This window comes from Myotis yumanensis, unplaced genomic scaffold (genome assembly GCF_028538775.1).
Source record: "Myotis yumanensis isolate MYYU_CA2020_CCGP unplaced genomic scaffold, mMyoYum1.0.hap1 SCAF_2, whole genome shotgun sequence".
NCBI classification, from domain to species: Eukaryota; Metazoa; Chordata; class Mammalia; order Chiroptera; family Vespertilionidae; genus Myotis; species Myotis yumanensis.
In genome coordinates this window covers 150,470,607-150,498,443 of record NW_027223753.1, presented here as the reverse complement: position 1 = coordinate 150,498,443, position 27,837 = coordinate 150,470,607, and the positions used below count along the sequence as shown (strand labels likewise).

At 42.8% G+C, this 27,837-nt stretch overlaps 1 protein-coding gene across 2 annotated transcripts in view; it reads right to left on the bottom strand.

Annotated features, from left to right (window-relative positions):
* The window catches only part of LOC139003831 (OX-2 membrane glycoprotein-like), a 33,917-nt gene extending 6,952 nt beyond the window's left edge, over window positions 1-26,965 (bottom strand). The window contains exons 1-4 of one of the 2 annotated variants that reach the window (XR_011470304.1): window positions 26,668-26,965; window positions 12,845-13,183; window positions 10,193-10,492; window positions 2,837-3,123 (exon numbers count right to left, since the gene is read on the bottom strand). Coding sequence is in view for 1 of the 2 variants with exons in the window: in XM_070406171.1 (XP_070262272.1) it covers window positions 10,193-10,492; window positions 12,845-13,183; window positions 26,668-26,731 (703 nt within the window). In the remaining variant the exon portion in view is untranslated. The remainder of the gene's footprint in view (window positions 1-2,836; window positions 3,124-10,192; window positions 10,493-12,844; window positions 13,184-26,667) is intronic. The other variant, XM_070406171.1, reaches the window with a different exon arrangement.
* Between the last annotated feature and the right edge of the window lie 872 nt (window positions 26,966-27,837).

Genomic DNA, 27,837 nt, shown 5'->3' with positions numbered 1-27,837 from the left:
TTCTGTTCCATTGAGCTATATGAGTGTTCTTTTGCCAGTACCAGGTTGTTTTAATTACAGTGGATTTGTAGTATAACTTGATATATATATATACTAGAGGCCCTTTGCACAAAAATTTGTGCACTCGGTGGGGAGGGGGGATCCCTCAGCCTGGCCTGTGCCCTCTCGCAGTCTGGGACCCCTCGGGAGATAACGACCTGCTGGCTTAGGCCTGCTCCTGGGTGGCAGAGGGCAGGCCCAATCCCTAGGTGCAGCCCCTGGTCAGGCTCAGAGCAGGGCTGATTGGGGAGTTAGGGCACTGCCCCCTGTCATGCACAGAGCAGGGGGGATTGGGAGGTTGCGATGCCACCCTCAGTCACGCTCAGGGTAGGGCTGATTGGTGGGTTGGGGCACCGCCCCCTATCACATTCAAGGCAGGGTCGATGGGGAGGTTGCGGCGCCACCCCCTGTGACCCACAGAGCAGGGCCGATCAGGGGGTTGAGGAGCTCCCCCCTGTCACTCACAGAGTAGGGCCGATAGGGGAGTTAGGGCACCGCCCCCTGTCACACACACAGCAGGGCGGATCAGGGGGTTGGGGCGCCACCCTCTATCACCCACAGAGCAGGGCCGATCAGGGGGTTGGGGTGCCGCCACTGTCACACTCAGGGCAGGGCCGATGGGGAGGTTATGGCTCTACTCTGTCACACACAGAGCAGGGCCTGTGGGGGGGGGGGGGGGGGTTGGGGTGCCTTCCCCTGTCACACACAGAGCCGCAGGGCGATCAGGGGGTTTGGGCGCTGCCTCCTGTCACGCTGATCCGGTGCCAGGAGGCCTCGCGGCTTCACTGATCCCGGTGCTGGGAGGCATATTACCCTTTTACTATATAGGATAGAGGCCTGGTGCATGGGTGTGGGCCGGCTGGTTTGCCCTGAAGGGTGTCCTGGATCAGGGTGGGGGTCCCCACTGGGGTGCCTGGCCAGTCTGGGTGAGGAGCTGAGGGCTGCTTTCAGGCTGGCAGTTGACTGAAGCTGCCAACCGCTCCTTTTTTTCTTTTTTTTTTTTATTCTGGGCCAGCTTTAGCTCTGGCTCTAGCTCTGAGGCTTCCGCTGCTGAAAGCAGGTATCTGGTTTGTCTGCATTCTATAATCGAAACAATGTATAACTACAGCTCTGAAAGCTGGTTTCTGGGGTTTTGTTTAGCTTCTATATTTGTTACAATGTTTCCTAGAGTTGCAGCTCAGAGGCCGGCAAGTCAGGCGGGGAACGTTGGAGTCTGCCATCACTGGAGCAAGCAAGCCTCATGTTCGCTTCCAGCTGCCTGGCTGCCGGCCGCCATCTTGGCTGACTGTTAATTTGCATAAGGATATGCTGATTAGCCAATGGGAAGGTTAGCGGTAGTGCGCTAATTACCATGTTTCTCTTTTATTAGTGTAGATTGTGATCCCTCCAACTTTCTCAAGATTGATGCAGCTAATCAGGGTCTTTTTTGGTTCCATATAAATTTTTCAAGTGTTTGTTCTAGATCTGTTAAATATGCTATTGGTATTTTAATAGGTACTGCTTTGAATCTATAAATTGCTTTGGGCAGTATGGACATTTTAATGATGTTAATTCTACCAATCCACAAACACGGTATATTCTTCCACTTGTCTATAGCTTTCTGTTTGGAGTTATCAAGCGATCTATAGCTGTGGCTCACTCTGCTGGGGTTGTGTGCATTTGGAAAAGACCAAGATGCACACCAAAGTCTGCTTTTCCTAGCCTGGGTCTAGAAGCAGATCAGACAAAGACTAAAAGCATCCAGAGATCTGATTCTGCCTACAGGATGATTGTTACACAGCAGGGTGTAAATTCCATATGGTAGGGTGAGAGATTTTCTAGTTGGTGTGGTAATTGCTTCCCCCCAGGCAAAAGCTGCATGATGATAAAGGTTAGCTTGAGAAAGATGTCCTCTGTAGTTTGGGGGAATGATTCAGCATAGGGATCCAGGTGGTTGTCCTCTGAGCTCTATCCCCAGATCCTCCTCACACAACTCTAGTCCACTCTGCCCTCTTTCTGCTGGAGCCCAAGGTGAGTAGCTGCACACGAGATTTTGTGCATTGACCCTTTAATGGGGTGCCTGCATTTCCAGCTGTCTATCTCTGGCAGACAGCAACTCCATTGCTTTCACAGCCAGATGTTATATGGGCATCTTTCCAAGTTCTGGTCCTTTGGGCTTGGAGCCTAGTTTGGGTTTAAACCTCAGACTTTTCAGGGAGAATCCCCGCAACTGAGATATCCCTCTGGAACTTCAGCTGCTGCCTGTGGAAACCCAGCCAGCCCTCTCACACCTCTGCACTTCCTTCTAGTATTGCTGTGGCCTCCTCTTTATGTCCTTGGCCTTAATGGTTCTCTCCAGCAGTCTTCAGTTGGTTACTCAAGATGATATTTCTATATTTTTGTTGTAATTCCAGGTTGATTCTGGGAGAATGTCAATGTAGCTTCCACTTAATCCTCTGGCATCTTGGAATCTCTGTTTTATATCTTTTCATCGACTACCTGTCCCCACTGAGATGTAAGCTTCTGAAGGCAAAGAACCTGTCTGTTTTAGTTGTGCCTGTATCTCTGACACTGAGAACAGTGCATAGTGCAGACACTCTAGAAGTATTTGTTGAATAAGTGAGTTGATAAATTACTATGTTAATCCTGTAAAGTAGCATCACTTTCATCTTTTTGTGGCTTTTTTCAAGCTTCACAACTTAGTGATCCCCTCCCCGCAGTTGTCAAAAGTTCATGTTCTCTCCTGTTAAAAATCTGTCTTCAAGAAAGAATCTTAAACTCAATTCACCATAAACAGTAATAATTACTAGCCGCTTACCTTTAAATCATTCTCAATTAGAATATCAAAGATAAGCCTTTGACTGCAAGAATTACCAAGCATATGGAGAAGATTTTTCCATGATGATTCTTTCCATGACATATTTTGCTAGAGCCCTTTGAAATATTTTCCAGATTTGAAAATGTCCATATTTTACTACTCTCTATCACAGATAAGTAGTAATACAACTTATTTTTTCTTTCTCTGAACAATATAAAGAATGATAATACAGAGAAAAATTACAAGTAAAACTGTAGCCAGCCACATATAGGGAAAGCCAGAAGTACCTGAAAAACACAAACCAGAAACATGGTTTTTGTTTTTGTTTTTGTTTTGAGTGAAAACAAAGTTTTACTACAGAAAAGCTCCCTGCTGCAGGGAGGGGACCCAAATGGGTTGCCCAAAACATGTTCTTTATGACTATCCTTCTTTCCTATATACTGTGCTGCCATTTTGGCACCTTTAATCTCTAATGCTCTTTTGATACACGATTGTTGTTGCTTTTTTTGACATTCAAATTGATGTTATGAAATTATTTGCTATATCCCACTTTATAAAAGAATATACAATTGCATATTCAAATTGAAGACAGATAATACTTAATATTATACTATTACTCTCAAGAATAAAAAAAGATATAACCACCTAAATATTCACCTAGATTTAGGTATCTAAAAAAAATTTTAAACAAAGTAAATATAATATGGTCACTTGAAGAAAAATTGCCCAATTACTAAATGAAATTTCCCAAAAACTCTTTAATATCCTCTAAAATACATTTGTAATCATAATTATTAGTATTTGAGATTAACATTCTAAGCAATGTAATAAGCATTTCATAAGGATTATTTACATCAACTAGGAGAATTCAGTTATCAGATACTAATGGGAAAATGAAAGCTCTGAGATGTCAAAAAAAATTTCCCTAAGATAGAAAGTGGCAAAACTGAAAAGCAAATTCAGTTCTGACTTCAGAGCCTGTACTCTTAAGAAAAAACAAATTATAAAATTGTAAGTATCAACACTTTTTACTGTAGCTATTTTGATTACAGAGTTTCTAAATTGTATTGCAGTAGTCCCTCCTTTATCTGCAATCTCAGTTACCAGAGGTTAACAACAGTCTGAAAATATTACATGAAAAATTTCAGAAGTAAACAGTTTATATGTTTTAAATTGTGTGTTGTTTTGAGTAGCATGATGAAATCTCAAGCTGTTTCACGTTGTTTGCTCCATCCCACTCCTCCCTGGCAAGAATGTGAATCATCCCTTTGCCCAGTGCTACCTACCTGTCCACTGGTCACTTAGGAGCCATCTCAGCTATCATATCCACACTCAAGGTTTCTTAGTGTTTGTGTTCAAGTAACCCTTATTTTACTTTATAATGGCCCCACATGCAAGCGTAGTGATGCTGGCAACTAGAATATGCCAAAGATAAACTATAAGGTGCTTTATTTAAGTACAAAGGAATTGTTAAGTCTGATTAAATAATGGAATCAATACCCCCTCCCCTGGGAAACTGAACTTTAGATAATTTCACAACCGACATTCTCTTTCGCTTACACATTCCATTTGCTAAGACCAGTAACTTTCCCCTCCAGACTTGCCCAGGATCCAGACCCACCCAGAGAATTTCCAGCTGAAAAAGCTCACCTAGAGTCCTTTAAAATCTCTGAGTCCCCGTCCTTGGGTGCTGGTGCCATTTTGGGGCTCAGCCCATTTACAGATGATCTAATAAATGTATAATTCTTTACCACTTTTGGCCTCATGCATACCACCTTCAGCAACCCTAACATGGAACGTTCTCAATAAGGAAAGAAAAAGAAATCATATTCTGAGGTCGCTAAGGTCTATGGTAAGAATAACCCTTCTATTCATGAAATTGTGAAGAAGAAGAAAAAAATGTTGTGCTAGTTTTGCTGTCACACCTCAAAGGACAACAGTTACAGCCAAGTATGTGATAAGTGCTTAGACATTTTGAGAGAGATCACATTCGCATAACTTTTATTACAGTACATTGTTATAACTGTTCTATTTTATTATTATTTACTGTTGTTAATCTCTTGCTATGCTTAATTTATAAATTAAACCATATTATAGGTGTATATGCATAGGAAAAAAAACAGTATATGTAGGGTTCAGTACTATTTGTTGTTTCAGGCATCCACAGGGATTCTGAGGATGTATATCCTAAGGATAAGGGGGGACTACTGTATGAACTCACTTCTTTCTGTATAGCCTCTGAATACATTTTACATTTTTCCATTGCAATTTAAGTTTAACAAAAGGTTATGATTAGCAATGATAGTTCTTGGATATAATATAAAAACTAGGCCTATATATTGTAGATGAACCTTAAGAAAATGTGCAGTTTTATTAAATGGCATGAACTATTGTGTATTTTTCATCCTTAGGACTGATCATGACAGGTTTTTGTTTTTTTTCCTATTTCTGATGTCATTTCTCTGTTCATTGTAACCTCTCATCCCCTCTTCATTTGCTGCTTTGAATTTTCTTTAACCATTGATGGAAAACAGAAATTCTCATAGCAAATGCTTCTTTCCTGAGATACTCTTTGAAAGTGCATGTGTTTTAAATGGGGATTTTTGTGCCATTTATTTTTGACTATTTAGCAATCACTTTATCTCAGTTTCTAGTTTTAACTATGTTCTTTTTCAAAGAGATACTATATAGCTCACTCAAAATGGATGGAGGAAGCTGAATGGGAAGAATTTGGCACTAAAATGTGAATAGAGCCCTGAATTCAAAAATAATAAAACATGGGGAAATAAAGCTCTAGTCAAGATTTCAGCAGATTTAGGGATTTATATCTCCAAAATTTGTTACATAGTTAAGCAAGAAAGAATCATCTTCTGAATTGAAGTTTCATGATTGGAAGCTTTGTTAATCTTGTCTTGATAATGTTCAAATTATATTTCCTCACTCATATTAAATTTAACCTAGTATATTTATACTAGGTTTAACCTTATAAAATTACTTATTTGATAGATAAAAATATTGAATGTTATCAACATTATATGGTTCAATATAATATTATATGCGAGGCTTATTGAAAGAACTCTTAATGGTTGCCTTCAATGATTACCTGCTAAATTAAACAGATGCTGACAGTGCCACATACAGTGACAGTTATGGTTGTTAATATCAAAAGAGATAAACTAATGTAACACAGACTAATGAGCCTTGAGACTAATTAAATAGGGTAAAAGGCAATAATAAGCTCAAGGAGAAATATTATTTTATTGCCTATGAAACATAAAAAACAGACTATTAATATATAACTAATACCATTGGATAACTTATACCGTTAGCTGTGATAGATGATGTGGTATTATCGTAGATTAAGAGGTAAGTAGGATTCCCTCACTATCACTAATATCCAAAGCTTATTCTGTAGTATTTACCCAAACATAAAAGGATCAAGAAAATGTGGGGAAATTCTAGAATAGGAATAGAATTTCTACTTTTCTTCAGGAGAAATATATCTTCTGGAAAAAGAGATAGGAACTCTAGTTGACAGATAAGTCAGTATCTCTTCTCTATTTCTATAGAAAACATCTAAGGCTATATGATGAGGGTGGGGAATTGTGCTTTCTTGCACTTTGGGGTCAAAGCACATTAATTTCAGGCTATTTGACAAGAGTGTTGATGACAAAGAGGATTTGGAAATACAGTTGTAAAAAATGAGAAGGTGATAGTATAAAATTGGATAATAAGAGGTTTTGATTCTAGCAATGATCTAGGTGGTTTCTGAGAACCTGAAGAAAATTTGCACAATTATTGTTAAAAATTTTTAAAGACATCAAAGAGCTACTAAGTCATTAGAATGTGTAGGACCAAGATCCAGTAAAAGTTGAAAGTAAAGAGGATTAAGCCTGACACTTCGATACACTTTTGATTTTTTAATGGCTACATAAACTTTGTGAATATACTAAAAATCATCACACATTTTAAATGGGTGAATGGCATAGTATGTGAATTATATTACAATAAAGCTACTGCACCCTGGCCGGTATTCTCAGTGGTTAGAGTGTTTGGCTTGCGCACCAAAGGGTCATGGGTTCTATTCCCAGTCAAGGGCATGTACCTGGGTTGCAGGTTTGATCCATGTCCCCAGTCAGGCTTATGTGGAAGGCAACCTGTCTCCCTCACATGGATGTTTCTCTCTCTCTACTCTTTCTAAAACTCAATGGGGAAAATATCCTCGGGTGAGGATTAACAAAAAGAATAATAAAATAAAATAAATGAAGCTATAGCAAAGAAAATAGTCAGAGCTTTAATCATCTCTGCAATATTTCATATACAAAGTTTAACATTCATTAAAAAATAACTATAAAATGGCTCGAAACTATGACAGAAAAAAAGATAATAGAAAGAGACCCAGAAAAATCCAAGTTTTGGAATTATCAGATACAGAATTTAAGATACATCTAATTTGATTATGTTAAACATCTAATATACTTGTAATTAGAGACTGAGAAAAAAAGATGAGAGGGAATGGGACCTCAATACTTGAAGAGATGATGGCCAAAAATTTTCCAAAAGTGATGAAGAGCATTAATCCACAGATTCAAGACTCCTGGGAAAATACAAGACGACAAAAACAAAATTGCAACACCAAGGCACATAATAATAAAACTGCTATAGAAGGAAGAAATCTTAACAGCAGCAGAGGTAAAGGGAGGAGATGTGTTTCTTTCAAAGAACCACTGATAAAATTGACACATGTCTTTTCAGCAGAAATAATGAAAGTCAAAAGCCACTGTCAAAGATTGCTACTGTCAAAGTGATGAAGGGAAAACCCACCAAACTGGAATTTGGAATACCGCAAAAATGTTCTTCAAAAATTAAAATATTTTATGACCAAAACAATTTAAAAGAACTGACCATCTGTACACCTACACTAGGAGAAATTTTGTTAGGGAGAAGAAAAATGAAAGTTTGAAAATGGATAAAGAAATGAAAGTCAACAGAAAGGGTAAGTTAAAAAAAACATTACTACAAATAACAGAAACAACAATGATACATTTTGGTATTTAAACATATGAACAATTAAAATACCCCCAAACAATGGCACAAAGGATGAGAATTGATATATGCTCAATTGCATTATCTGGGAAGTTGCAAAAGTTCTAAATTCTATTAGGTTTTAACAAGTCAATATTCCCCAAAATAACCACTTAAAGAAGGGTAGAGAAATGTATAGTTAACAAACTAATTGGGTGGGGGGAGATAAAATAAAAATAAATAATTAAAAGAATTCAGAAAGAGAGAGAAAGAGACATGAAACAGGTCAGATACTACAAAATAAATAGTAAGATGGAAGATTAAAAACCCAAATATATCAGTATTTACATGAAATATTTAGAGAGGCAAAATGCTTTATTTAGTTTTGAAAGATTATTAGGTGGAATATAAAAATGTAATTTAAATTCCATAAGAAAGTATATTATTTAAATATATAAATTTGGGAAAATTGGACAGATACATGCAAAAAAATGAAACTAGATCACCAATTTACACCATACACAAGAACAAACTCAAAATGGATAAAAGGCCTAAATGTAAGTTGGAAAACCATAAAAATCCTAAAAGAAACCATAGGCAGCAAAATCTCAGACATCTCTCATAGCAATATGTTTACCAATACATCTCCTAGGGCAAAGGAAACCAAGGAGAAAATAAACAAATGGGACTACATCAAAATAAAAAGCTTCTCACAGCAAAAGAAACCATTAACAAAATGAAAAGAGAGCCCACTCTATGGGAGTACATATTTGGCAATGATACATCTTATAAAGGCTTAATATCCAAAATATATAAGGAACTCATAAAACTTAACAAAAGGAAGACAAACAATACAATTTAAAAATGGGCAAAAGACCTAAATAGACACTTTTCCAGAGTGGACGGCCAAGAGACATATGAAAAAAAAATGCTCTAAGTCACTGATCATCAGAGAAATGCAAATTAAAATGACAATGAGGTATCACCTCACACCTGTCAGAATAGCTCCCATCAACAAATCAACAAATGATAAGTGCTGGCAAGGATGTGGAGAAAAGGGAATCCTAGTACACTGCTGGTGGGAATGCAGACTGGTGCAGCCATTATGGAAAACAGTATGGAATTTCCTCAAAAAATTAAATAGGGAACTGCCATTTGACCCAGTAATCCCACTTCTAGGAATATATCCTATGAAACCCGAAACACCAATCAGAAAAAGTGTATGCACACCTATGTTCATAGCAGCACAATTTACAATAGCTAAGATTTGGAAAGAACCCAAGTGCCCATCAGGAGATGAGGGGATAAAAAAAATAGTGGTACATTTATACCATGGAATACTATGTAGTAATGAAAAAGAAGGATCTCTTACCCTTTGAGCTAGCATGGAGGGACCTGGAGAGTGTCATGCTAAGTGAAATAAGTCAGAGAAAGATAAGCATCACATGATCTCACTCATATGTGGAATCTAATTCAACAAAATAACAGAGAGAAGAGAGTGGATCCAAAGACATGGAAGCATGAAATAGAGTGCAGATTCTTGGAGGGAAGGTGGGGTGGGTAGGAGGTAATCAACCAAAGACCTTGTATGAATATATGCATAACACATAGACATAGATAGTAGGGTGGTGAGGGCCTGGGATGGGGTAGGCTGGAGGAGGTCAATAGGGAAAAAAGAGGACATAAGTAATACTTTCAACATTAAAGATTTAAAAAAATAAATAAAAGATTATTAGGTGGAATATAAAAAAAGTTATTTAAATTCTATAAGGAATTATATTATTTAAATATACAAATATATTTATAAATTACTTAAATTTATTTAAATTATTATTTAAATTTCTTAGGGAAATCATACCTTGCTTAATTATGGCTCTGAAACAGAAGATATGGATGGTTGACAGAGCTTGAGGGGAAAGTGGACAAGCAAAAATGAGCAGCGAAGAGAGACTTTATATGCAGATGAAACAATGAACAGGTTTAATCATGTTGTTGAAAGTTGCAGAGGTAAGGAGCAAAATAACCATATTGGAAGCAAACCAATTACATTGGGAAGCAGAAAAGTTGAAGGAGGTATAAATGGCCTAATCTTCATTGACTGGCAGAAATTCAGGGAAAGCATGCAGGGGAGAACAATTAAAAATGCTCCATTAAGAGCCATTACCCCTGGAAGCAGTGCTGGGTTAGAGAACATCTTCAGTATTTATTTCTTTAGCCATGCAGGTGTATTACATTGATTTACATGTTTAAAAGTAGATGACTACACAAACACTTTTGGTAGTGAATTTTAAAGATAAATATTTTTCCTTGTTGATTATTACTTCTACTTACATTCTTGTGTGAAAGACAAAGGAACAATCTTCTCTTCATTCCTTAGAGGATGATCCATGTGCACAATCAGGTGTTGGAGTCCCAGGGATCTCACAGTCTCCAAGGAGACGTTGTACATTTTAGTGATAGTCACCGTGCCATCTGGGTTCTGTGCAAGGTATTCTTTTGGTGGATTAATTAAGACTTGTGATGGAAAGAGAGATATTTGAGGAACAGGCTTTCCCACAGCTGAGTAAGTATATTTAAGAAAATCTTCAGAGCCAAGATTGAACTGGAGTTCAGATTTTAATTCAGATACAGCTGAGGCACAAAGAAAAAAAAACAAAAGAAAGAGAAGAAACAAAATTAAATATAAAAATATGTCATACCAGATTCCTATGATGGCAACTTCCCAAATCTCTCTCTATAAAAGCCTAAATGACCATTCAACCATTCGACCAGTAACTATGACATGCACTGACCACCAGGGGGAAGACACTCAATGCACAGGCATGAAAACATGGAACAGACTGATGAATCTCAGAGGGAAGTGGGGAGGGAAGAGGGTGAGTAGAGATTAACCAAAGATCTTATATGCATATTAGAGGCCCGGTGATCTGCAACTGGCAGTCCAACATCCCCCAAGGGGTCCTGGATTGCGAGAGGGTGCAGGCCAGGCCGAGAAACCCCACCGGTGCATGAACCCATGCACCAGGCCTCTAGTTTGTATATAAAACCCAAATGTTAAAAACATGTCCCTCTCAGATACCTCTCAACACAATTAAAAAACAAATCTCATCATTCCTTTTCTTATATCTACTATCATCCAATTTAAGAACAATTGGTTTCTCCACATTCACTAAACCTTAAAATTACATTATATAAACCCCACTATTTTAAATGTATAGCAGCATAATGAGGTGACACTATAACACTATCGCTATCCCTTCAACATTTTGTTAATATGAAAATTGGGAAATTGTTACTCTCTTAGAGTCTTCTTTTTCCCTCTTCCTCCTTCTCTACTATTTCTTTTCCTTTTCCTTTCTTTCCCTAATGAAAATCTTGATGTGGTTCATGAATTTCACCCACTGGATTAAAGTCAGTGCATAAAAGTTACATAGAGGGCAGAATAAATGCTATGCCTGGTTCTGCACTATGTGAAAATGGGCAACTTATGTAACCATTATTAACTTCCATTTTTTTCTTCTGTATAATAATAATAATAATCTACACTAATAAAAGAGAAACATGGTAATTAGCGTACGACCGCTACCCTTCCCATTGGCTAATCAGCATATCCTTATGCAAATTAACTGTCAGCCAAGATGGCGGCCGGCAGCCAGGCAGCTGGAAGCGAACATGAGGCTTGCTTGCTCCAGGGACTGCAGACGCCAATGTTCCCCGCCTGCCTTGCCGGCCTCTGAGCTACAACTCTAAGAAACTATGTTGCAAATATAGAAGCTAAACAAAACCCCAGAAAAAAGCTTTCAGCCAGCCAGGATCTCAGAGCTAGAGTTATACATTGTTTCGATTATAGCAGCGGAAGCCTCAGAGCTAGAGCCAGAGCTAAAGCTGGCCCAGAATTTAAAAAAAGAAAAAAAGTAATGGTTGGGAGCTTCAGTCAATTGCCAGCCTGAAAGCAGCCCTCAGCTCCTCACCCAGACTGACCAGGCACCCCAGTGGGGATCCCCACCCTGATCCAGGACACCCTTCAGGGCAAACCAGCCGCCCCCCAGGCCTCTACCCTATATAGTAAAAGGGTAATATGCCTCCCAGCACTGGGATCAGCGGAGCCTCGAGGCCTCCTGGCACTGGATCAGCGTGACAGGGGGCAGCGCTCAAACCCCCTGATCGCCCTGCGGCTCTGTGTGTGACAGGGTGCGGCATCCCAACCCCCCCCCCCCACCACCACCACCACCAGGCCCTGCTCTGTGTGTGACAGGGTAGAGCCATAACCTCCCCATCGGCCCTGCCCTGAGTGTGAGAGTGGCGGTGCCCCAACCCCCTGATCGGCCCTGCTCTGTGGGTGATAGAGGGTGGCGCCCCAACCCCCCCCTACATGGGGCCGGATCTGTGTGTGATGGGGTAGAGCCATAACCTCCCCATCAGCCCTGCCCTGAGTGTGACAGTGGTGGCGCCCCAACCCCCTGATCCGCCCTGCTGTGTGTGTGACAGGGGATGGTGCCCTAACTCCCCTATCGGCCCTACTCTGTGAGTGACAGGGGGGAGCTCCTAAACCCCCTGATCGGCCCTGCTCTGTGCATGACAGGGGGGAGCTCCTAAACCCCCTGATTGGCCCTGCTCTGTGGGTGACAGGGTACAGAGCCCCAACCCCCCTAATGGGCCCTGCTCTGTGCATGACAGGGGGTGGCGCCCCAACTCCCCAATCAGCCCTACTCTGAGCCTGACCAGGGGCTGCACCTAGGGATTGGGCCTGCCCTCTGCCACCCAGGAGCAGGCCTAAGGCAGCAGGTCGTTATCTCCCGAGGGGTCCCAGACTGCGAGAGGGCACAGGCTGGGCTGAGGGACCCCGCCCCCCCCCCCCCCCCAGTGCACAAATTTTTGTGCACCAGGCCTCTAGTAATAATAATAATAAACATTCTTTCTCTGGACCTTAACCTTCAAAGACCACATCCGCATGATTTTTACTCTACATAAAAAATTGTATACTTATAATGGTAAGGCAGATTTGTCCTTCCTGACTGCCATGAGGGAACACATTAAATAGACATTTGTAGCAGGCTTCATCTTCAAATGTCACTTCGCGAATAGTGATGAATGAGGAATTGGGTTCGATGACCTTGCAGTGCAGTCGATTTCTGTATGGTGGAAAAATCTTTTCTCCATATTTACTGCTATATGTGCCAATATTTTGTGGCAAAGAATCTTGGACCTTTTGCCAGGTAATTTGTACGACATCTGCTGGAGTTGTTAGATTGCAGAAAATTGTCACATTTCCTCCTAATACAGCTGTCTCCTTATTTTTGTGCTTTATCCTGTGTGGAGTACCTACAAATAAAAGCCAGTGTGTTATGCTAAGTACGTCAGTCAGAGAAAGACAAATACCATATGATTTCACCTACATGTGTAATCTAAAGAACAAAATAAACAAAACAGAAACAGAGTCATAGATACAGAAAACAAACTGATGGTTGACAAAAGGGAGGAGAAATGGGGGACTGGGTGAAAAAGGTGAAAGGATTAAGAAGTACAAATTTTTTAGCTACAAAATAGTTATGTGGATGTATAATACAGCATAGAAAATATAGTCAATAATCCTATATAATAAAAGGCTAATATGCAAATTGACTGAGTGGTGGAAAACCAGTCACTATGATGCACATTGAGCACCAGGGAGCAGACGCTCAATGCAGAAGCTGCTCCCTGGTGGTCAGTGCACTCCCACAGGGGGAGCGCCGCTCAGCCAGTAGCCAGACTCATGTCTGGCGAGCTCAGTGGCAGTGGTGGGAACCTCTCTCCCAACTCCGAGGCAGCACTAAGGATGTCCAACTGCCAGCTTAGGGGAGCAGGCCTAAGCTATCAGTCGGACATCCCCCAAGGGTTCCTGATGCAAGAGGACGCAGGCCAGGCTGAGGGACCCCCCTCCCAGAGTGCATGAATTTTGTGCACCAAGCCTCTAGTATTGTAATAACTATGCATGATGTCAGGTGGGTATTTGAATTATTGAAAAGGGAATCACTTTGTAAATTATGTAATTGTCTAACTACTAAGCTCTACACCTGAAACTAATATAAAATAACTAAAGGCCTGGTGCACAAAATTTGTGCACTCAAGGGGGGCGGGGTCCCTCAGCCTGGCCTGTGCCCTCTCACAGTCCGGGAGTCCTTGAGGGATATCTGACTAATGGCTTAAGCCAGCAGTTGGACATCCTTAAGGCTGCCGCCACTGCCACTGCACTGCCAGCCATGAGTCCAGCTTCTGGCTGAGCAGCACTCCCCATGTGGGAGCGCACTGACAACCAGGGGACAGCTCCTGTGTTGAGTGTCTGCTCCCGGTGGTTGTTCTGCTGTTCAGTCAATTTGCATATTGGCCTTTTATTATATAGGATAGTGAATATCAACTGTAACAGAAAAATTTAAAACTAACTAAATAAATCATTTAAAAACTGGCAAAAAAAATCTGAAGATAACTCACCAAAATATATATACAAATGACAAATAACCATATGAAAAGATGCCCCAAATCTTTTGTCATTAGGAAATTGCAAATTAAAACAATAATGTGGGCCCACTATATACCTTTTAGAAAAGCTTAAAAAAAATTTTAAATTACAATACCAAATGCTGGTGAGGATTTGGACAAACACAGAAACTCTCATTTATTGCTGATAGGAATGAAAAATGGTACAGCCACTTTAAATGACAGTTTAAATGGCACTTTCTTTTTTAAAAAAATATATTTTTATTAATTTCAGAGAAGAAAGGAGAGGGAGAGAGAGAGAGAAACATCAATGATAAGAGAGAATCATTGACCGGCTGCCTCCTGCATGCCCCTCACTGGGAATGGAGCCCACAACCCAGGAATGTGCCTTGACCAGGAATTGAACCATGACCTCTTGGTTCATAGGTTGACACTCAACCACTGAGCCATGGCAGTTAGGCAGTTTGGCAGTTTCTTAAAAAACTAAACATACTCTTACCATATGATTCAGCAATTGTACTCTTAGGCATTTATTCAACTGATTTAAAAACTTATATTCACACAAAAACCCTATGTACCCACTCAGCAATCCCACTTCTGGTAATATATTCTAAGAACCCCCATATACCAATCAGAAAGAATATATGTACCCCTATGTTCATAGCAGTGTTATTTACAATAGTTAGGATCTGGAAACAGCCTACATGCCCATCAATAGGTAAATGGATAAAAAAAAGCTGTGATGCATTTATACCATGGAATACTATACAGCAGTAAAAAGAAGCTCTTACCATTTGGGACAGCATAGATGGACTTGGAGACTATTATGCTAAGTGAAATAAGCAAGTTAGAGAAAGACAAGTATCACATGATTTCACTTATATGTGGAATCTAATAAACAAAATAAACTGATGAACAAAATAGGTCCAGAGGCATGGATGTATTGAACAGAATAACAGATCTCATTGTGGGGTGTGGGGATAGGACAGGAAGAGATTAACCAAAGATCATATATGCATACTAGAGGCCCGGTGCATGGATTCATGCACCTCTGGAGTCCCTCGGCCTGGCCTGCAGGGATCTCACCCAGTCCTGATGGGGCCATCAGTGCCGATTGGGGCCATCTCATCCAGTTTCAATAGGCTGGACCCAAGCAGCAAGCTAACCTACCAGTCAGAGTGTCTGCCCCCTGGTGATCAGTGCACATTATAGCAACTGGTCAAATGGTCAAACTAACGGTCAGACACTTAGCATATTAGGCTTTTATTATATAGAATTGCATAACCAATGGACACAGATAATAGTGTGGAGAAGGTCTGGGGTGGGGTGGGAGTTGGGTGGAGGGGTATAAAATAGGGAAATTGGGACATCTGTAATACTGACAACAACAAAAAAATTAAAAATTATAAAAAATGGGCAGAGGGATAAAACATACCTACATACAAATGTTTATAGCAGCCTTATTAATAATCACCTTGTTAGTGCCTGCAGACCCAGGGGAAGATCCTGGCACTGAAAATGTACTTCCATGAGTGGATGACAGGGAAATACAAAAGAAAGAAGCTGGCCACTCCAGCCTGGTAATAATTAATAGAGTTTATTAAGGGAGGCTGCAAAGTGAAATGGCTCCTTGAACCACTTAGCATGCACCAGAGAATCATATTGGGGAAGTATAGGGATAGTCATGTGTACAAGTATGTGACTGATATCAGGTGCGGGAAATTGCTTTACATGCTTGGCCAGCTCAGGGCAATGAGAATGTTTCCAGATCAAGCTTGTACCAGGAGGCAGAAGACGGGCGCTGGTTTGTGTCAAAATACGTGGTGATTAAGATCAAAACAGTCTTCAAGTGAGTTTCATGATGAACATTGTCCCTTTTGACTGGGTCCAGCTTGTGGGACCCAAGCAGACTTCCTTCGCACCCCACCCCTCTTGACCAGCTCTTAGAATTTCACATGCCCCCTCCTTTGTCAGGTACCCTAAGCAGTCAGCAGGGGCTTCAGTAGCAGGGAGACAGCTTGCTGTGTTGCCAGTTGACTGCATTGGAGACATATTTGGCCCCAGAAATACAGACACATGCAAGAAAATAGACAAATTGAGAGGAGCAGTCCAAGTATTAGTAATGATTTTTTTTACCATGTTCCCAAAGACCCAAACCTGTGTGTTTAGTAGTCAGCTTGGCTTGGGGGTTGGGTCACTTACGGCATTTACTTGGGTTTTCATGTGTAAACAAAGAAGAGCTATGAGTGCATTCATCTGGTGTAAAAACAACATTTAGTTTGGATGATGGCACAGGAGCCCCCTTGTGAATCTGTAACGATACCTAAGGCCATCCTGCCGGGGCTGACTGGCAGACCCTGAGCAATGGAGGAACAGATTACTCTAACACACATTTCTGTAAAAGAGAGGGCTAAGGCACTACTTGGCTATTGCCACCAAGTAAACCTGTTCGCCTGCCTCCTTAAGTTTTTATTGTCATAACAGCTTGAACTAAAATTAACCTCTAGGTACAATCAGCAAGGTAAGTATCCTTGGGAAAGGATATGCTTCCTCAAGGTCGGATCTTTAAAGACTACACAGAGATTCTAGCAAAACACCCCTGGGGGATCAGACTTGTTTGGAAAAGTCAAGGTAGGGGCTGCTGCCTTCAGCAAGTCCCTGCAGAGCCCGCCCCCCCCCCCCGCCCCCCCCCACACACACACCGACCTTTCAGAGAATCCTCCTTATGGACATTCCAACCAAGTCCTGTGCTTCCCCCACACCATCCTACTTTGTAGAACAGCTTTTCTCAGTGACATTTCAGTATTTCACAAGGACGGACTGTGGACTATCACTGAGAGTTTGTTGAGTAAACTTAGTCAGGGTTCCTATGGGGATGATTGCATCTTCCAAGAATGAGCCCATTGCAAGAAGACGTTTCCATCAAATTCCCCATCCGTAATGAGATACCACAGTCACGCCAGTCTAAGGTTGGAAAGACAAATACTTGTAGGGACTTGAATGGGAGATTTTCTCCTTCTATAAGAATTACACTTGTAGCCTGGTCTTCAGATGTTAATGTGGCCCGAGCTTTAGGAATCTGGCCAGGCTGTGTAAACCATGTTATGTTGGCGAGGGGAGGTGGCACTATTGAGCCTAAGAGGTGAATAGGCAGGGGAATATGCTAGACTAGGACCCCTACCTTCTCTCTTCCAGTGGTGCATATCCAAGTCCACCTATCCCATGTTTCCACAGGTCCTGATTACATTAGAATGACAGGATCCCACCAGAGACTGAGCAGTTCCTCCCCACCATGGGCGTGAAGCAAACGATGCATCCTAGTGAGATGTCCTATTACAGATTCCAGAAAACAGTCCCCTTTCCAGGGACAGTAGGGCTTGGCATGCTCAGTATCAGAGATCATTCATCCAGTGCCAGTGTCTGGACTTTTGCTGTGTCCTTTGTTTTCCATATCTTGACCGTATTGGGTGTCTCAGCCTGAGTTCCTAATCTGGCATATAGGGCAATAGGCCCCATCAGTTGATTATTTAAATGTGTACACGCCTGGGAAAGTATCTTTGTCTACCGGGTGTTAGTAATTTTTCCAGTTAGTAATTTTTACCTGTTGTTAGAATACCATTTTCCTGTTCCATCAACTCAGCTGTCTGTGGGTTATGTGAGAGGTGGAATTTCCATTTAAAAACATGTTCTTTTGCCCATTCCTATGCATCATGCCCTTTGAAGTGTGACCCCCCCCCCCCCCCCCAGTCGCTATCTATTTGACAGGGGTACCCATACATAGCACTTAATTGTTCTAGTCCCTTTGTAGCAGCAGCTTGATCAGTTGGCTTACATGGAAAGGCTTGTGTTAAACCGGAGGCTTTGTCGGCACACACCAGAGCACATTTGGAGCCTCAGTTGAAGAAGGCTATGTCCTTTTGCTCACCCCTTACCAGTTGGGCACTTCAGTGGGTGGCCCTGGATCCCCGTGGCAGTCATCTAGGGCCGTGGTCGGCAAACCACGGCTTGCGAGCCACATGCGGCTCTTTGGCCCCTTGAGTGTGGCTCTTCCACAAAATACCACGTGCGGGTGCGCACGTACAGTGTGATTGAAACTTCGTGGCCCATGAGCAGAAGTTGGTATTTTGTGGAAGAGCCGGTATTTTGTGGAAGAGCCACACTGAAGGGGCCAAAGAGCCGCATGTGGCTCACGAGCCATGGTTTGCAGAGCCGCAGTTTGCCAACCACTGATAGGGCACTGTTTGGAACAGACAGGACAGGATGCAACTGCATTAACCAGATCACTGCATTTTAAAGGCAGCCCTGCTTCCTTAGTCATGTACCATCTCACTCAGGCACTCCAATGCCTATTCTTCCGAATCTGTCATGTCAACTGACAGGTCAGTAGCTAACGCACCTATTTTTGCCAAAGCATGCACTTTCTGGGGGTGTGGATGCCCTCCGAGGAAGGTCATAGAAAACAATGAGATCTGCCTCCCTCAGGCTCTTGTGGGCAGCCCAAATATTTTCCCACATCTCTTGTCCCCATAAAGGTTTGTTCATAATCATCCACCCCTTCTCTGTCTAACATCACCCGACCCACAGGGTCACTCTATTTAACACAGCCCAGCGGTCAGTGTACAAAACCCGGGTTCGTGTGTAAGGGACTAATCAGACAGCTCTTAATTCAGCCCAATGGCTACTGTGGTTTGTCCATGTTTCCATCCAGATAGTATCAGGGGACGGTTAATTGGCAACTGACATCGGGCAAACAGAGCCATCAGTGTACCAGGATCCAGCAGAATTCCCCCTATTCCTTCTTTACAAGTTGAAAGGAGGGGCACAGGGATAAGAGCAGTAGCATTTGGAGGCTCTACATATTCAAGAGGACTTAGCAGTTGCTTCATCTCTAAAGATAGAATACTATTTGACAGAGCACTCCTCTGCTGCAAACAGGCCTGCCATGTAGTCTGTGTGGGAGTCTCCCCTGGCAGAGCCAGCCTGGTGGGACATGACCCAGCTCTTGATGGAAAGGCACATTCTTAATGTAACCAACAGTTCCCTGGTAAGTGGCTCCACCTGCAGGAGCGCTGTGTAAACTGCCAGATGTTGCTGTTCTGCGGAGATATTTCTGTTCTCTTCCCCTTTCCATAGTTGGGATCAGAACCCAAAGGGCACTATTTTCTATAATGTCCATCTCATGTCTCCTGGGGTAACCAAACCTAATTGAAATGGTAATCCATGTGTGAGATTCCAAGGGCTTTGATCTGTTTGACCAGGTTTGTTTTTGTGTTTGTTTTTTTCTTGAAGGTGGTATGCTGTTCTGACCCCGGTCCCATGAATGTCTCTCTCTTTGTAACTAAAGGGTATAAAGGATAAAGCTATTGTGATAAATGAGGTGTAAATGTTCACCAGTATCACCAAATCCCACAGAAGCTTGTACCTTTCTCACATTTTTTGGTATGAGGTAGGCTCATACTTTATCTATTTTAGCCTCAAGCACAACCTGGATCTCACCCAACTGAATGACTCCCAAGAACTTTACTACAGTTCCTGATCCTTGGGTTTTTTCCAGATTCACTGCCCAGCCCCTCTCCTGTAGGTGGTCCAGCAAGGCCTGCAGGGTTTTATATCATCAATGTAATGGGCCCATTTCACTGGGGCTGGGAAAGAAAACAATGACAAATCCCCAGCCACCACCTCACAGGATGTGGTGAGGAAAGCCCATCATTGCTCCTCCCAGGTAAAGGCAAATTGATATTGGGGCCCAACAGCTGGGGGTATGGAAAAAAAAAAAGCATTGGCTAGGTCCCGCACAGCATGATATGTTCCTAGGACCACCTACTATAGTGGCAATATTAGGCACAGCCACATGAATAAGGGGCACTACCCTATTGAGCTCCTTGTAATTTATTGTCATTTTTCAAGAGCCCCTTGGGCTGTTAAAGGCCCTGTGTGCAGGATGCACAATGCCTCACTTGGGGGAGTTCTTGGATAGTTTTCCCTATTTCCTTATGTGTTCCAGGTGATCATGTTTAACTGTCACCACTTTTCCCTCTGGTGGCAAACGAACTGCCTCCCAATTGGCATTGCTCTCTGATGTAATTAATTCTAGTCATAGGCAGAATCCCCAATACAGGTTTATAAAGTCTGGCCTTGCAAGATATTGATGCTGAATATGTTTTCCAGAATTGGGGAGATGAAGACATACTGCCAATGGGGGAGAGTACCCAGTTTGCAGAACCAGGGGAAATTTTTTGACCATTACATACTAGCTTCCATAGCCATTGATAGCACTGAGGGGCCAGGGAATTGCTGAGGATTTCCATATATTAGAGTACATTCAGCACCAGTGTCAACTCAACCAAACTAGTTACCCTGTGTTCATTTCTGGGGGAACCAATGGATGATGAGTTCCTCATGAGGCCTCTGATTGCCCACCGTGGCCTCCACCTGAGGACAATCTTAGCCTTCATCCTATACTGGACGGGGGCCAGGGGTTCAGGAGCAGAAGTAGGGTTGAGAAGGTGAGCCACAGGGGATTTTTAGGACAATGAAACAATTCTGTATGAAAGGGTAATAGCCAATAAGTGACATTATGCATTTGTCAAAATGTATAGAGTTTTACAATACATACAGTGAACCTTAGTTGTACAAAATTTTAAAAAGCCATTTAAGAGACTGGATCCCAAGGAATGAAGACTGAAACTTGAAAATCTAAGTGTATTATAAATGTATCCTATGGAATACAATGAGGCATCCAATCAATGTAAAATGAAATCTCAGAAGGCTCCTCTAAATCTGTTGAGGTGTCTTCTGGGGGAGCCAATGGTATCAATGGTTTTAAAGCTTTCCATAACCCCACTAGCACTGCATTAGGCTGACAGTCAATAAGTCCTTTCGGGGTGCCTGTGGCAACAAGATGGTGCCAGATTTGCTTTCAGGTTATTCTCACAGGACCTTTCTTCCCTGCTGACAAAGTAGATGGGTTGGCCATCTATTTCTATGTGGGGAGGAGTGGCCCATATGTTAGACATGTGTCGACCACAGTGAGAGTATAGGGCCACCCCGAAAAAACCAGCTGGCCTCATGTATTTGTTTGAAGAACTACACATTGCACTCTGTAGCAAGAAAGGAAAGCACATGGCTGCAGCTATAGGCTAGCCCGTCTCATGGGTGGGTTGATTGACTGCCGATGCCCAGTTAAAGGCAGAAGCCAGGGTTAGGAAATTGGAGGCAGATCTAAGGGAAACACACCAGAAATAAACACAGGGTAACTACTTTGGTTGAGTTGACACTGGTGCTGAATGTACTCTAATGCATGGTAATCCTCAGAAATTCTCTGGCCCCCTCAGTGCTATCAATGGCCATGGAAGCTAGTGTGTAATGGTCAGAAAATTTCCCCTGGTTCTGCAAATTGGGCACTCTCTCCCATTTCCCCCTTTTCTTTCACTCTGTCTGAGTTCCAAGTCCTTCCCATAGCTTGGATGTTCTCTGGAGACTGGTGTGTTTCCCCTAGATCTGCCTCCAATTTCCTAACCCTGACTTCTGCCTTTAGCTGGGCATGGGTAGTCAATCAATCCACCCAATAGACGGGCTAGACTACAGCTGCGGCCATATGCTTTCCTTTCTTGCTTGCATAGTGCAATGTGTAGTTCTTCAAACAAATACATGAGGCCAGCTGGTGTTTTGGGGGTGGCCCTATACTCTCACTGTGGTCGACACACGTCTAACATATGGGCCACTCTTCCCCACATAAAAGTGGGTGGCCAACCCACGATTTCCCCCACAGATGCCTCTTTTCCAAGGCCCATTTCTTCAGTCTCTTGCCTGGCTCACCAATGGTTAGTACACGGTCACCCAGGGAAAGATCCCAAACTGAAAATCTACCTCCTAAGCAGAGGGCAGGGAAAGACCGAACAAAGGCGGGCCACTCCAGTCTGGTAATTAATAGAGGACAACTTACTTATGGGGCACATCTTGGGTGGCTGCAAGATGAAATGGATTCTGAAGATGTTAAGCAGACACCAGGGAATTATATAAGGGGCAGGGAGAGAATAGTGTACTAGCTTGTAACCGCTACCAGGTACAGGAAATTGCTTTGCATGCTTGACCAGGTCAGAACAACCAGATTGTTTTCTGGATCAGCCTGTACCAGAAGGCAGGAGAGGGATGCTGGTTTGTGTTAGAACACAAGTGATTAATATCAAAACAGTCTTCAAAGGAGTTCCTTTTAATCCAGGTCCAGCTTGCAAGTCAGACTGCCCTGGAACAGTCTCTCCTCCACACACCAAAAAATGAATGCAACCAAGATGCCTTCAATAGGTGAATGAGTAAACAAACTGCATGTCTGTACAACAGAATATTATTCAGACATAAAAAGAAAGGAGTTACCAAACCACAAAGAGACATGGGTAAATCTTAAATGCATATTGCTAAGTGAAAAAAGCCAGTCTAAAAGGTCTACATACCCTCTGATTCCAATTATATGCCATTCTGGAAAAGGTAAAAATATAGAGACAAAAAAATATCAGTGGTACCCAGGGGTTCAGAGGCAGGGAGTAGGGTTGAGAAGGTGAACCACAGGGGATTTTTAGGACAATGAAACAATTCTGTATGAAACTGTAATGGCCAATAAGTGACATTATGCATTTGTCAAAATGTATAGAGCTTTACAATACATAAAGTGAACCTTAATTATTTTTAAAAACTCATTTAAGAGAATGGGAATCCCAAGGAGTGAAGACTGCAACTTGAAACTCCTATGGAAACATAAAAGTTGATAGTCTGTACACTTTATAGGATGCAATTAAAATGGCATCTTACCTGTGCTGGTCTTCCTCCCCCAAATCCATAACCCTAGTCTAATCATCAAACAAACAAGCATCAGACAAATTCTAATAGAGGGTAATTCTACAAAATACTTGACCAGTGCCTCTCAAAACAGTCAGTCATCAATAACAGGGAAATTCTGAGAAACTGTCACAGTCAAGTGGAGCCTAAGGAGACATTCTATATAATAAAAGACTAGAGGCCAGGTGCACAAAAATTTGTGCACTGGGTGGGGAGGGGGGTCTCCCAGCCCAGCCTGTGCCCTCTCTCAGTCAGGGCCCCCTCGGGAGATAACGACCTGCTGGCTTAGGCCTGCTCCTGGGTGGCAGAGGGCAGGCCCAATCCCTAGGTGCAGCCCCTGGTTGGGCTAAGAGCAGGGCCGATTGGGGAGTTGGGGCGCTGCCCCGTCATGCACAGAGCAGGGCGGATTGGGAGGTTGTGATGCCACCCTCAGTCATGCTCAGGGTAGGGCTGATTGGGTGGTTGGGGCACCGCCCCCTGTCACACTCAAGGCAGGGTCCATGGGGAGGTTGCGGTGCCACCCCCTGTCACCCACAGAGCAGGGCCGATCAGGGGGTTGGGCTCTGACCCCTGTCATGCACAGAGCAGGGCCAATCAGGGGGTTGGGGCGCTGCTCCCTGTCACACACAGAGCAGGGCCAATCAGGGGGTTGGGGCACTGCCCCCTGTCACTCACAGAGCAGGGCCGATCAGGGGGGTTGGGGAGCTCCCCCCTGTCACTCTCAGAGCAGGGCCAATCAGGGGGTTGAGGAGCTCCCCCCTGTCACTCACAGAGTAGGGCCGATAGGGGAGTTGGGGCACCACCCCCTGTCACCCACAGAGCAGGGCCTATCAGGGGGTTGGGGCGCCGCCACTGTCACACTCGGGGCAGGGCAGATGGAGAGGTTATGGCTCTACCCTGTCACACACAGAGCAGGGCCTGTTGGGGGAGGGGGGTTGGGGCGCCACACCCTGTCACACACAGAGCAGGGCCGATCAGGGGGTTGGTGCGCTGCACCCTGTCAAACACAGAGCCGCAGGGCAATCAGGGGATTGGGGAGCTCCCCCCTATCAGGCACAGAGCAGGGCTGATCAGGGGGTTGGGGTGCCTTCCCCTGTCATGAACAGAGCAGGGCAGATAGGGAGGTTGTGGCCCCGCCCCCTGTCACTCACAGAGCCGCAGGGCGATCAGGGGGTTTGGGCGCTACCCCCGTCACGTCACGCTGATCCCGGTGCTGGGAGCCTCGCTGCTCCGCTGATCCCGGTGCCAGGAGGCATATTACCCTTTTACTATATAGAATAGTGGCCTGGTGCATGGGTGGGGGCTGGCTGGTTTGCCCTGAAGGTTGTCCTGGATCAGGGTGGGGGTCCCCACTGGGGTGCCTGGCCAGTCTGGGTGAGGGGCTGAGGGCTGTTTTCCTGAAGCAAGTGACTGAAGCTCCCAACCGCTCCTTGTTTTCTTTTCTTTTTTTTTTTATTCTGGGCCAGTTTTAGCTCTGAGGCCTCACTGCTGAAAACATCGATACAATGTTGCGGTCTGGCTGGATGAATCCCAGCTGAATGAAAGCCGGTTTCTGGGGTTTTGTTTGGCTTCTTATTTGCAACATAGTACATAGTTGCTTAGAGTTGCAGCTGAGAGGCCGGCAAGTTAGGCGGGGAACGTTGGAGTCTGCAGTCACTGGAGCAAGCGAGCCTCCCTGCTCGCTTCAGTGCATGGCTGCCGGCCGCCATCTTGGCTGACAGTTAATTTGTATATACTCACTGATTAGCCAATGAAAAGGGTAGCGGTCATATGCTAATTACCATGTTTCTCTTTTATTAGTGTAGATATGCAAATTGACTCTAACAGCAGAACTACTGGGAATGACTGGTCACTATGACACACACTGACCACCAGAGGGCAGATGCTCAATGCAAGAGCTGCCCCCTGGTTGTCAGTGCACTCCCACAGGGGGACCTCTGCTCAGCCACAAGCCAGGTTGATGGCTGCCAGCACAGAGGTGGTGGCAGGAGCCTCTCCCGCCTCCTCAGCAGCACTAAGGATGTCCTACTGCAGCTTAGGCCTGCTCCCCACTGGCAAGTGGACATCCCCCAAGAGAATGCCAAAGGGATATCTGACTGCCAGCTTAGGCCCAATCCCCCAGGGAGCGGCAGGCCTAAGCCAGCAGGTGGACATCCCCCAAGGAGTCCCAGACTGAGAGAGGGTACAGGCTGGGCTGAGGGACCCCCCTGAGTGCACAAATTTTTGTGCACCAGGCCTCTAGTGTCAAATAAAGATAATGTGGTATCCTGAAAGGGATCCTTAAATAGAAAAACATATTAGGTAAAAACTCAGAAAATCTCAATAAACTGGCACACATAAACCAAGTACTAAAAATTGCCCATCTGACAAAAGAAACAGATACAATTTTGATTCATTCCCACTAGATGGCTATTATTTTATTGGCTGTTGTTATATTTTTATTTGACAATCTAAGGGAAGAGAGGTCAGTGTCCCTGACTAAATAATCAGGTATTGCATGTTTTAAAAATTCCTGTGGCACACCAGTTGAAAACTGCTGTTATACAGCAATCACATTGAATGGACTACATCTACCCTCTGCAAAATGCACTTCATCATTATTTGTTCACATTCTTGTCTTCCCCACTAGCGGCTGAGTTACTTGAAGACAAAACCAGGCTTCTCCATTTTGCATTTTATGTGCTGAAGTAAATTAAAGATAAGTAACATGAGCATACTGGTTTCCTCTACTTGTCACACTCCTTTTGTCCTCATCATATGTCACCCCTCATCCAACCTTTGATTAAACCATCTAATTGAATTCAAATGATATTTCCCCCAGGAAAAACTCCTTAACCAGAAGTTATCACGATTTCTTTCTCTCTGCTGAATTCCTACATAACATTTATCATTGCCTTTACCATGGACCAAACTGACTTTACATGGTTTTGAGTTGAATATCTTTAATCAAATAATTTTAAATGACTAGAAAATAACTGAATATTTATTAAGTCTTTAATGTGTCTCAAGAGTACCTCAATTTGTACTGATAAGCAAACACACCAAGGAAATAACAAAATTGACAACATAAAAAAAATTCTTAATGACCACAAATAGCCACAAAAACAAGTCAGACACTTAACTTAAAAGGCAAATGGGCTGCAAGAAGTAACACAGAGCTAACTAGCTAACTAACTAACTAACTAACTAACCTGCAAAGAGCTCATTTGCCCCCAGCAGGTTTGTGGTCTCCTCTCTAGTTCAAGCTCCTTGGGCTCACTTCAGAATCAGTGCTTATTTCCTTATTTCATTCTCTGTTTGCTAAGTCGCTGCTTTAATTATGCTCAACTTAAACAGTTTGCTAGTTGCTAACAACTTGGACATCTGATTGACACATAGAGCCGAACATACTGTTCTGGTCACCTAACTATATAAAAGTAAAAAAGACCGTACAGCCTGGTGTTTATTCACCATTGATTCCAAAATGAATGCATTTGAGAGAGAAAAAAATGAAGAGTTACCTGATCCTTGTACCAAGATGGGAAGCACGAGGAGCTGGAGGATGGGATGGAGTGGGGAGTTCATTAAATTTGATGAGAAAATCTTCTCTAACACTTGGAATACTTTCTTTTCTAACTGAAATCTAGCACTGAAATGAAATTTTCAGGTCTTTTGGTATTCTACCAAAATGTGTTACTCATTAACTTGCTCTGAAAGTTCGGTAAAAATTACGTCACCCTCAATTTAGAACTTCCTTGTCTGACTAATCTACAATGTTACTCAAAATCTTAGGTCTATGCATATAATTTTCTTAAACATATCTGCTTGCTATTTTGTAGCTGTCATGTCATTAGTACACAGATTCTAAAATCTCACCTGCTGGCTTGAAAGAAAATTTAATTAGCTTTTCTTTTGGGTGTGCTACTAACCTTTCCCATTCTTTTGTGTTCTATTATTTGTGTACATAACAGGTATCAAACTAGTTTTTCCACAATGAGTAAGATTAAGTGATAAGGCTGCTCTACACAGAGGTATACTAAGTTTCTAAAAATCATTTCTCTTGGCATCTAAATTCCTACAATCTACCTCTTAAACAACTGAAGTAGAAAATTTAAAAAAGTAAGTTTCAAATTAAATACTATTTACACATTAAAGTGAAAAAAATAAACACAGACACATTACTTTCATCTTATAAACTCCTCTCTCTACACACTACTTTATTTTTTTTTTTATTTTTTTTTATTTTTATTTTCCTCTTAAAGTATTACAAAGGGTATTACATAAGTATCCTTCCCCCCCCCCCCCCGCCCTTGACAAACCACTACCCTCCCTTACCCCCCAGTGTCTTATGTCCATTAGTTATGCTTATATGCATGCATACAAGTCCTTCGGTTGATCTCTTACTCCCCTCCCTCCTGCCCCCCAACTCTCTCTGGCCTTCCCACTGCAGTTTGACAATCAGTTTGAGGCAGCTCTGCCTCTGTATCTATTATTGTTCAAAAGTTTGTAATGGTCTTTATTATCCATGAATGAGTGAGATCATGTGGTATTTTTCCTTCATTGACTGGCTTGTTTCACTTAGCATAATGCTCTCCAGTTCCATCCATGATGTTGCAAATGGTAGGAGTTCCTTCTTTTTAACAGCAGCATAGTATTCCATCGTGTAGATGTACCACAGTTTTCTAATCCAT